Source organism: Cnephaeus nilssonii, assembly GCF_951640355.1.
Source record: "Cnephaeus nilssonii genome assembly, chromosome: 20".
In the NCBI taxonomy this organism is placed as follows: Eukaryota; Metazoa; Chordata; class Mammalia; order Chiroptera; family Vespertilionidae; genus Cnephaeus; species Cnephaeus nilssonii.
The window spans coordinates 45908341-45919552 of NC_137091.1; the positions used below are offsets into that span (position 1 = coordinate 45908341).

Below are 11212 nucleotides of genomic sequence, written 5' to 3' on the forward strand. Positions count from 1 at the left end.
CAATAGGGCACAGGCCAGGCTGAGAGACCCTGCCCCGAGTGCAAAAATTTCGTGCACCAGGCCTCTAGTATAAAATAAAATATTGGCAATGAGTAAGTATCTGGAGGGGTATGGGATATTTCCAAGAATGGTGCATTCATGGGACATGGAATATTGCTGGGATGGGCTGGAGGTACCTAAGGGTCCCACAGACAGAACGCTTAGATGGTGATCTGGGTTGATGCTAAAACAGTTGGGAGACCAAGAACGTATCCGGGTTGGGACTCTCGGGGGACTGGGGTGTTTCAGGGATACAACGTCTGGTAGACCGTGATACCAACAGGTAGACCGTGATGAAACACGGAATGTCATCTGGGGTGTGACATTCTGGGAACACATATCACTGGTTCAAGTGGAACGCTCTGGCAGGGGCGGTGGGGAGGGGGCTGAGCAAGGAGGGCTCCAAGGGAGTGAGGAGGTGGGTCAGTCAACCCGACTTTTATTGTGGGCCCTTCGTCCATTTCTGCTCTCGAGGTCTCTGTTCTCGGATTGTTTCTTGGATCCACGAAATGTATTGAGAGACGCGGGTGTAGACGCCGGGCCGGTTGGGCTGCCCGCAGGGGAAGTCTCCCCAGGAGATGATACCGTGGAGCTTTCCGTTGCAGACCAGGGGGCCTCCTGAGTCACCCTGAGTGGGGGAGACAGAAAGGCGGGGGGGTCCTTGCTGGGGCCAGACAAAGGCAGAGAGGGGCCTTGTGGGGAGAGAGTGAAAGGTGGAGCAAGACAGACATGGAGGCAGAGAGAGACAGAGGACTATGGAGAGACAGTGAGCAACAGAGACAGGGAGGAACAGATAAAAAGACAAACTCAAAAACAAAACAAAACAGAACCCAAAACAAACAAAGATAAACTCAGAGGGACAGAGAATGAGAGACAAGTCCCCCCCAACCCTGCCCTGTATCGGTGAGAGAGACACTGAGATGGGGGAGACTTCTGTGTGTCTCTGTTGTTTTTTTTGTTTTATTCCCATCTCATGAAAATGTTGAAAGCTTACCCCACACACACGTTCTTCTTTCCCTGCCATCGAATCCCACTTTGCACCCTCTGCCCCCCAAAACTGCTCCTGCTTTACGGTGTCTTCACGCCATCTTACTATTGAGCTAACCCAGCCACATCTGGGTTGGTTTGTACACACGTGTGCTTCTCTCCCCCCCAACCCCGGGTCCAGGACACACATTATTACTATCAATAAGGCTCTCTCCATTGATTCATTATCACACCCTTTCCCACGGAACGAAGCCTCCACTTAAGAAGCCTCCTTTAGCCCGGCTGGCGTGGCTCAGTGGTTGAGCATCGACTTATGAACCAAGGGGACAGGGTTTGATGCCCAGTCGGGGCACATGCCCCAGGTTGTGGGCTCAATCCCCAGTGGGGGGCCTGCAGGAGGCAGCCGATCAATGACTTTCTCATCATTGATGTTTCTATCTCTCTCTCCCTTTCCATTCTTCTCTGAAATCAATAAAATATATATGTATCCTATGTAATAAAAGGCTAATATGCTAAGTGTCTGGTCGTCCGTTCAACCAATCAAAGTGTAATATGCTAATGATATGCTAATATGCTAAGGCCGTTCAACCGCTCTCTATGACATGCACTGACCACCAGGGGGCAGACAGTCAACCGGTTGACCAGTCGCTATGACATGCACTGACCACCAGGGTGTAGACACTCCGACCGGTAGGTTAGCTTGCTGCTGGGGTCTGGCCGATAGGGACTGAGGGAAACAGGCCAGACACCCTGGGGAGCCCTCTCGCAGTTCCTCCACGGCTGGCCAACTTCCCACATCCCTCCCTGGCCCCAATCATGCACCGGTGGGGTCCCTCAGCCTGGCCTGCACTGGAGAGCTGGTTTCAGCCTGATCCTGCAGGCCAGGCCGAAGGACCCCACTGGTGTATGAATTTGTGCACAGGGCCTCTAGTATGTATAAAAAAGAAGCCTCCTCTACTGTACCTAGCTGTCATTTTGCCCATGTAGTATCCATTTTACCTTATTTTGGTAACAACTTTCTGATTTTTTTTTCATGTGGGGAATGGCCCCCTCCCTCTTGTCCCTGCCCTTCCCAGCCCCCACCGTGAGTCGTGTGACCCTGACTTGGTCCATCAGAGAACCCCACAGCTCGGGCCAGAGTGAAGGTTCTGGGACACATGACTTCAGTCAGCCTCGTGAGCATCATGCTCAAGATGTTCCCGTGAGTCTTACCTCTATTACGCGTGCACCTGGATCCATCCGTGCCTGAACCAGGGACCTCAGGGCTTTCCAGCTTTAAAAGCCAGTGTTTGCTTACGGTTTGAGTTGGGTTTGTTTGTTGGTTTTTTTGTTTTTGGGGGTGTTTTTTTTTGGGTCAATTGCAACCAAAAGAATCCTAACTTTTATGCATGTCAACATCAGGATCTGGCAGCCACTGTCAGTCACAGCTGGGGCTTAAGATGAAGTCTATTTGCCATCCATGGGTACTCCCTTTTGCCTTAACCTTCTACTCTAGGGGACATCTCACCTTACAAAGACTAGTTCCCCAAAGGCTAGAAGCAAATCCTTTCCCTGCAGCTTCTGTCCCCACCTCCATTCTGGCTTCCGTCCTGGCCCAGGGCAGCCCCCCACCCCAGCCCCACGCCGCCTCACCTCACAGGAGTCCTTGCCGCCCTCGCGTGAGCCGGCACACACCATGTTGCGAGTGATCCTCCCCGGGTAGGCTTGCCGACACTCCTCATCTGAGCGTAGCTGGATGTTGGCACACTGTAAGGTTTGTGGGAAACTCACTGGGGAGGAGAGAGAGAAGGTCTGGGGATAGCTGTCTTGGACAGGCTATGAGGCGGGAGTTCAATAGGACAGTTGGCAGAAAAGAGAGATGGGAAGAGGGAGACGGGGGAGAAAGTGATGGAAGAGACAGAAACACGGAGAGAAATGGGCGGGGGGAGAGGTAACGGGAAAGGAAAGTGGAGGGAGAGATGGCCAGGGAAATGAGTGTGAAGAGACACCGATGGAGAGGAGAAGAGAGAACTGATGCATGAAGACAGAGAGAGTGGGGAGAACTAGGAAGACAGAGAAGGCGAGAGGGAATGGGTGATGGGGAAACCACAGGAGAGGTGGCAAGAATTACAGGAGAGTAGGGAAGGGGTGGGAGAGAGATGGGGCATGCTGGGCCGAAAGACACAGCATTGAAGCTTAGGAGAGGGCGGGGATGGCTCAGGGCTCTGCCGCTGTAGATCAACTTTATATTCACACATTTTACATATATATATACTGAGTGGCCAGATTATTATGATCTCTGAACGCATAATAATCTGGCCACTCAGTGTATATCCTATATAATAAAAGGCTAATATTCAAATTGTCCCCTCGACCAGGAGTTCGACCATCAGGCAGGCCGGCCAACCGCCCATGTCCTCTCCCCATGACCAGGCTGGCCGGACCCCACCCATGCACGAATTCATGCACCGGGCTTCTAATTATATATATGTATATATACATACACACACACACACACACACACACACACACACACACACATACACATATAACATTTATACACAAAGGATAAAGCTGTTTACATTTTATTATATTTAATTACTATATACCTACCATAATATACAATTTATATACAAATATGTTTAAATAAATACATAAATATAAAATTATAATTTAGAAAATCTAATTTTTATAATTTGCATATTTATATACAGATGTATGATGTATATTTTAATTTTTAAAATGTTTTTGTTTTTTTAGAGAGAGGAAGGGAGAGGGAGAGATAGAAACATCAATGAGAAAAACATCAACATCAATCAGCTGCCTCCTGCATGCCCCCTACTGGGGACTGAGCCAGAAACCCCCGGCATGTGCCCTGACCGGGAATTGAACCAGCAACCTCTTGGTACATGAGCTGACGCACAACCGCTGAGCCACACCAGCCAGGCATATAATGTATATGTCTATGAATATGCACATAATATGTACAATATATGAAATTGTATATATTTATAAATTTGTATAAAGACACATAACTGTTTAGTATATGACTTATAACAGTATATAACTTTATAAATTTATATAAAGGATATCTATAACATAACTTTATATATTTATAAATTTATATTTATGTAAAAGATATATATAACTTTATACATTATGTCAGTGGTCGGCAAACTCATTAGTCAACCGAGCCAAATATCAACAGGACAACGATTGAAATTTCTTTTGAGAGTCAAATTTTTTAAACTTAAACTTCTAATGCCACTTCTTCAAAATAGACTCGCCCAGGCCGTGGTATTTTGTGGAAGAGCCACACTCAAGGGGCCAAAGAGCCGCATGTGGCTCGCGAGCCGCAGTTTGCCGACCACGGCATTATGTTATATGTAATATACATATGTAACTATATATTCTTCTTGTTTCTTTAGAACTATATATTTTTTAATTCTCATTTTTATATAAAAAGGAATCTCGCTGTGGCCAGGTAGCTCCGTTGGTCAGAGCATCCTTCTGATTCGCCAAGATTGTAGGTTCGATCTCCCGTCAGGACACATACAAGAAGCAACCAATGAATGCATCAATAAATGGGACAACAAAATCAATGTTTCTCTCTCTCCCTTCTTCCTCTCTAAAAATCAACAAATTAAAAAAAAATAATCCTCCTCCAACCTACTCTCCCGCCTCTGCCCCGTCCCCCGGCCACCCTGTGAGACCACCTGTGTGGGTACATACCCCGGGGGCTGATGGTGGTGCCCCAGCCAGACACGCGGCAGCAGGTGCCAGCCGGGAGGCAGTCGCTGTGGGAGAGAGGCAGGACGCGGATGTGGCTCGAGAGACGGACAGGCGACTGCAGCTCCAGCAGCATGATGTCGTGGTCGTGGTTCAGGTGAGTGGGGCTGCTCTGGTACCGAGGGTGGGGAATGGAGCGGGCGACGTCCCGCACCTGCTCGCCAGCCTCCGCGTGCCCCAGGGCGTGCTTGCCCAGGGAGACTCTGTATCCGCTGTGGGTGCAGCAACAGGGTGGTGAGAGGAGATGGATCCCTCCCTACCCCCCACCCATCTCCATCACACCTTCCCCATCTCCTTCCACATCAACTCCAATCCCATCCAAATCCTCTGCTTCAAGGCCATTCCCATCCCCAACCCCCTAACTCCACCCAAACCTCATTCTCACCCGTTCACCTCCAAACCGGAAAGAACTCCAACCTCATCCTCAAAGGCAAACTCCACCCAGTCCCATTACCATCCCTCCCCCATGCTCCCCCGGCCCCCACGTACTCCTTCAGACAGTGTGCTGCAGTCAGGACCCATCGGGGGTGGACGAGGACTGCCCCGCAGAGCAGCCGCCCCTCAACCAGCAGGGCGGCCTGCCAGGGCTGAGAGTGGGGAGGGCAGGTGTAGCCGCCTGGGAGAAACCCATTGGTCCCATTGGTGCTGTTGATAATCTTGGGATACTCCTGAGAGAGGCCTGGAAAAGGAGAGTAAATGTTAGAGGACGGGGGTTCAGGTAGAGGAGGCCTGGAGGTGTAGTTCTTGAGTTTGGGGAGAGGGTCAGCATTTGCTCTTGGTGACCAGGAACTGATGATTCATCTCTTGGGCTCTGGGAGTTGCCATTTTCGATGGAGCAGAGATGAGTCAGGGCAGAGATGACAAAGTCCTTTTCCACAGAAGTGTCATCTCCTCCATGGGAGGTGGCGGCGGGGGGAGAGAAGAGTTTACTGAATGAAGATGTTTCTGATAAGCTTTCTCCCCACCTGCATTTTCTCTCTCATTCTACCCCAGGGATGGATTTCAAGAGGTAGAAGTGAGATGGACCTCCACAACCTAGGCAGCATCCATCCATCCAACCATTCATCCCTCCCTCCTTCCCTCCCTCCATCCATTCATTCGTCCATTCATCTATCCTTCCATCCTTTCATCCACCCATCCATCCATCCCTTCATCCATCCATTCATCCATCCATCCATCCATCCCTCCCTCCCTCCCTTCATCTATCCATCCATTTGTCCATCCCTCCCTCCCTCCATCCATTCGTCCATCCATCCATCCCTTCATCCATCCATCCGTCCATCTGTCCATCCCTTCATCCATCCCTTCATCTATCCACCCATCTGTCCATCCATCCATCCCTTCATCTATCCACCCATCCATCCATCCATTCATTTGTCCATCTGTCCATCCATCCGTCCGTCCATCCGTCCATCCATCCATCCATCCATCCATCCCTTCATCTATCCACCCATATGTCCATCCAAGCATCTGTCCATCCATCCATCCTTCATCCATCCACTCATCTGTTCATCCATGCATCTATCCTTTTAACACCTTATTTACTGGGTTCCTCTATGGCTTCAAATACCATCCATAGGCTAACTACTCCCCAGTTCAAAGTTTGCAGGATTCTGAATCATCTGACCTTCGTTAATCTCTTCGACCCCATCCCTCACCTCTCTCCTCTTCACTCACTCTGTTCCAGTTTCGTAGATCTGTTCTCAAACCGACCAGGGCCTTGGCACTTGCTGCTTCCTTTCTCGTCAGTTCTTTCTCCAGGCCTGCACTGTTCAATATGGTAGCACTAGCTGGCGTGGCTTTTTAAATTTAGACTCATCAAAAGGAAACTTAAAAATTCAGTTCTTGCCCTGGCCAGTGTGGCTCAGGGGGAAGTGTCGGCCCTGCACCAAGGGTGGCAGGTTCAATTCCCATCAAAGGCACACACCTGGGTTGCAGGTTAATCCCAGGCCCTGGTTGGGGCATGTGCGGGAGGCAACCAATCAATGTCTCTCTCACATTGATGTCTCTCTCTCTCTCTCTCTCTCTCTCCCCCCCCTCCCCTTCCACTCTCTAAAAAAATCAATGGAAAAAATATCCTCAAGCGAGGGTTAACAAAATAAAAATTCACTTCGTCAGCTACACCAGTCATATTTGAAATGCTCAAAAACTCCAAGTGGCCAGTGGCCACCCTATTGGACACTGCAGATGGAGGAGGGAGCTAGATCTAGCATCATATCTGACACACAGTAGGTGCTCAGCCAATGTCGTGTGTGCCAGGCACTGTATCTGGCTCTGGACACAGCCGTTGACAATGGAACAAAGAAAGTCCAATTCTTAATGTGCCGCTTTTTGGCTAGGGATCCTGTCACAAGCCGCCAGCCTCTGTCTTCTCAGCGATACAGCAGGGAAGGTAACAGTTCCATCTGTCCTGGGGCAGCCGTAGGATTCGGTAAAATCCTACACCTAAGACACACACAGCACTCAGCAGGTGGACACTATTGCTATTATTCGCTGCAACAGGAGGTCCCCAGCTGTGTGGCCAGCAAGCCCCTTCCCCACCTACGTAAGCGGCGGGATTAGCCCAGTGGTTCTCAAAGTTGGGGACAGAAGTCATTGGTGGGCACAAGGCCATTTTAGGTGGTACAGGGATGAGGGGTAAGTAACATCAGGTTGCATCCTCGGACACTGTCACTGTCCGGTTCTCTTCCAATTCCGATCTTTACATGGATTTTTAGAGAGAGGAAGGGAGCGGGAGAGAGAGAGAAACATCAATCGGCTGCCTCCTGCATGCCCCCTACTGGGGATCAAGCCCACAATGTGGGCATGTGCCCTGACCAGGAATCGAACCCGAGACCTCTCTGTGCATGGGATGATGATCAACAAACTGAGGTGAGCCACGTCGGCCAGGACTGAGCTCACTTTTTAAAACCCAAAGGGATGCCCTGGCTGGTGTGCTCAGTGGTTAGAGCATTGCCCCAAGCACCCACAGAGGCATGGGTTTGATTCCCGGTCAAGGGCAGGTAACTGGATGGCAGGTTCGATCCCCGGCTCCAGTCACTGGGGTGCATGCCATGCAGGAGAGGCAGCCAGTCGACTCATCTATGTTTCTCTCTCTCTCTCTCTCTCTCTCTCTCTCTCTCTCTCTCTCTCTGACTCTCCCTCCCTCCCTTCCACTCTCTCAAAAACACCCTCGGGTGAGGACTAACTAACTAACTAATTAACTAACAAAAACAAACGGAGCAGAGCCCTCGGCCTGCAACCTAAAATGTATTAGGTTGAACCATCTGCACGTGCTGTTTTGGGGCAGGTGGACAATTTCAGGTGGTCCAACCCCAAAAAACATACCATTTTTGTTTCATTGTGCAAGATTTACACTGAGTGGCCAGATTACTATGATCTCTGAATGCATAATAATCTGGCCACTCAGTGTATGTCCTATATAATAAAAGGCTAATATGCAAATTGTCCCCTTGACCAGGAGTTCGACCAGCAGGCAGGCCGGCCAACCGCCCATGTCCCCTCCCCCTGGCCAGGCTGGCCGGACCCCACCCATGCACGAATTCATGCACCGGGCCTCTAAAATATATATATGCACTGAGTGGCCAGATTATTATGCATTCAGAGATCCTAATAATCTGGCCCCTCAGTGTATATACTATATAATAAAAGGCTAATATGCAAATTGTCCCCTTGACCAAGAGTTCGACCAGCAGGCAGGCCGGCCAACCGCCCATGTCCCCTCCCCCTGGCCAGGCTGGCCGGACCCCACCCATGCACGAATTCATGCACCAGGCCTCTAAAATATATATATGCACTGAGTGGCCAGATTATTATGCATTCAGAGATCATAATAATCTGGCCACTCAGGGTAGTTCTTTTTCTCTTTTGTTTCTGGCAAAGAATGCGGTTTTCCGTTTAGGACAATGACATCAACTTTACTTTTAACATGTGTTAATTCAAGTTTAAAAAATAATAGATTCTAAGCAGACCATCCGGGCCTAAAATAATGAAGATGGATGCCAGGCCGTGGGGGATGGGACGGGGCGGGTACGGATTAGAACCCTGACTCAGGGCGCTGCTGTCTAGGGCTGGCCTCTCCCGTCGCAGGCTTGGGTTTTTCAGCTGTGAAACTGGAGTAATTATAGCTCAGGTCCCTCCTAAGACTGTTGAGGATTCCACAAGCCAATGCATGTGGAGCTCCTAGCCCAGGGCGTGGCACCCAGGAGGGGCTGGGGACGTGGCAGGAGGCCTGGGAGTGTCGCCAAAGGAGACGAGGCACCCCACCTCCGGGCCGAGTGCCGGGTGCCCTTGGCCCCCTCCCTCCATTGGGTCTCAGCTCCAGGGTCTAGTCCTTTGGGGGGAGTGGGGGAGGCTTCTAGGCAGGGAGCTGCCATCCCTAGCCTCCTGGCTTGATCCTTTAAAGCCATCCCCTCCTGCAACAATTGCAGCTGATTATTAACTAATGATTTGGGTAACTGTTGGAATGAGGTCTGCAGCCGAACCCCCGGGGCTCTGCGTGCTGAGAGCAGGGACCCTGTCTCTGCCTGCATAGCACCCAGCACACCGCCTGGCACGCAGAGTTGTGGTTTTTTGTGTTTGCTTTTTTAAAAATTATTACTGAATTTATTGGGGTGCCATTGGGGGGATAAAATGATGTAGGTTTCAGGGTTACAAGGCTACCATACATCATCTGAATGCGCGAATGACGCATGAATGGGGTTGCCAGAGAACTTGCCGGCAAAGGCAGGGAGAGGACTGACTTTGGGTGGAATCGGATAGCTCTGGGGTCACCCCAAGGATGAAAGGAAGAACTGGGAGGTTCTGAGAATGGATAGAGAACTGACTAATAAGGTAATAGTGACGACGAACCCGCCAACCTCCCACCCCTTCTGTCTGCCGGGCAGTCAGCACAGACGGGGCGTTACCTGCAGCAACCCTTTGTGGGCAAAAGTACATTTACAGTTATGAGTATATGCAAAGCACGGTATTATTATTATTATTATTATTATTATTATTAATTATTATTATTTATTAACGATTGCATTATTTCCCATGCGAACAACGGTAAACCTACGTTTGCCCAGCCCCGCACGTCCCCATTTCACAGATGGAACAACCTAGGCACAAAGAAGCGGGAGTCACCCGCTCAGAGTAGCAGCGTCCGGATTTGAACCCGTGTCTGTGCGACTCCTCTCACTCGGGGAGGCCAGGAGGCCTGGAATGGGGGCGGGGCTGGGGGTGGGCTTTCCAGCGCGGAGTCCGAGAGAAAAGAGGGGGGGGGGGCCTGCTGGGGACAGGAGGGAGGCTGACCTCGGCCAGGAAACCAGGTCACTCAGGGATAAGCAGGAAGTGTTCGGGGCTGTCCCCAGGGGACCCTGCCCGGAGTGGGAGGGGGGGCGGAGCTCGCGGCTTCCCCGCCCCCTCCCGCGGCCTGACCCCTCCTACCATTGTCTGCGGTGGCCACCCCGCCTCCACCCCCGCCATTCTTACCGCTTGACGAGGCCGTGGTCAGGAAGGCAATCACACAGGCCAGGGGCCACATGGCAGCTCGTGGGGGGCAGGGCAGGGCGGGCCGGGCCTGAGAACTTGGAAGGGAGGTGTGAAAGGGCCGGCCGAAATCCCCATCTCTGACCCCTGAACTTCCCAGCTGTAAATCTGCCTGCACTCTGGAGAACCCTGGCCCACCTCCCCCCCCCCCACCCCCCCCAAATTCATCGGGGGCGGGCGTGCACCCCTAGGGCACTGGCTTGCCAGACCTCGACCCAGGTAGCCAGTCCCTCCACCCTGCCCTGCAAGCTGGGCCCTCGGTGCACGCTCCAGCCCCTCTTCTCTGGCCCCGGCCTCCCCTCCCAGGGTTCCCACACCTGGTCTCACACTCAGCTTATCTCCCTGCGCCTGCAGCTCTCCATCTCTGCAGATTTCTATCTGTAACTGAGCCTCAGGTCTCCCTCTCCATCTCCCTGACTCAGCTATGCTCCCTCTTTCCCCCTTCCATCCCCCCCGCCCGCGCCCTCCTCCCCAATGCTCCAGCCCCTGCCCCAGGCGCACGCAACTTACCTGGGCGAGGGGCCCGGGTGGAGAGCTTCTGCAGCCAGCTGCCTCCAACTTCAGCCCCGACCCATGCCTTTTAACCCCTGACGCCCTCCCCCAGCGCCCTCAGCATTTCCCGGTCGCTGGCCTACCCCTCTCCACCCCCGATGGCTCAGCCGGCTGTGCCAGGCACCCCCCAGCCTGGGCTTGGCCCTCTGCTTGGGGCGGAGCTTTCAGGACAAACTGGGACCCAGATTTGGCTCCTCCCAAGCCCCAGTTGAACCCACAGTGAACTCTGAGGCGGCCCGGAGACCCACCTAGGCGGAAGGAGAAAGCCCGTGACTTCCTTCCCCAAAACCCACCCCAAATCCCCACGTCCCTTCCCGGTAACATAGCTCGCGTTCCA

At 51.9% G+C, this 11212-nt stretch overlaps 1 protein-coding gene across 1 annotated transcript; it reads right to left on the minus strand.

Moving 5' to 3' along the window:
• Positions 1–200: 200 nt before the first annotated feature.
• Positions 201–10971, minus strand: KLK13 (kallikrein related peptidase 13). Its single transcript, XM_079800622.1, has 6 exons — positions 10834–10971; positions 10267–10361; positions 5284–5473; positions 4738–5006; positions 2659–2795; positions 201–667 (listed from the first exon to the last, which is right to left on the minus strand). Exons 2-6 carry the CDS (start codon positions 10316–10318, stop codon positions 479–481), a joined length of 837 nt encoding a protein of 278 aa, XP_079656748.1. The 5' UTR covers positions 10319–10361; positions 10834–10971; the 3' UTR covers positions 201–478.
• Positions 10972–11212: the final 241 nt, after the last annotated feature.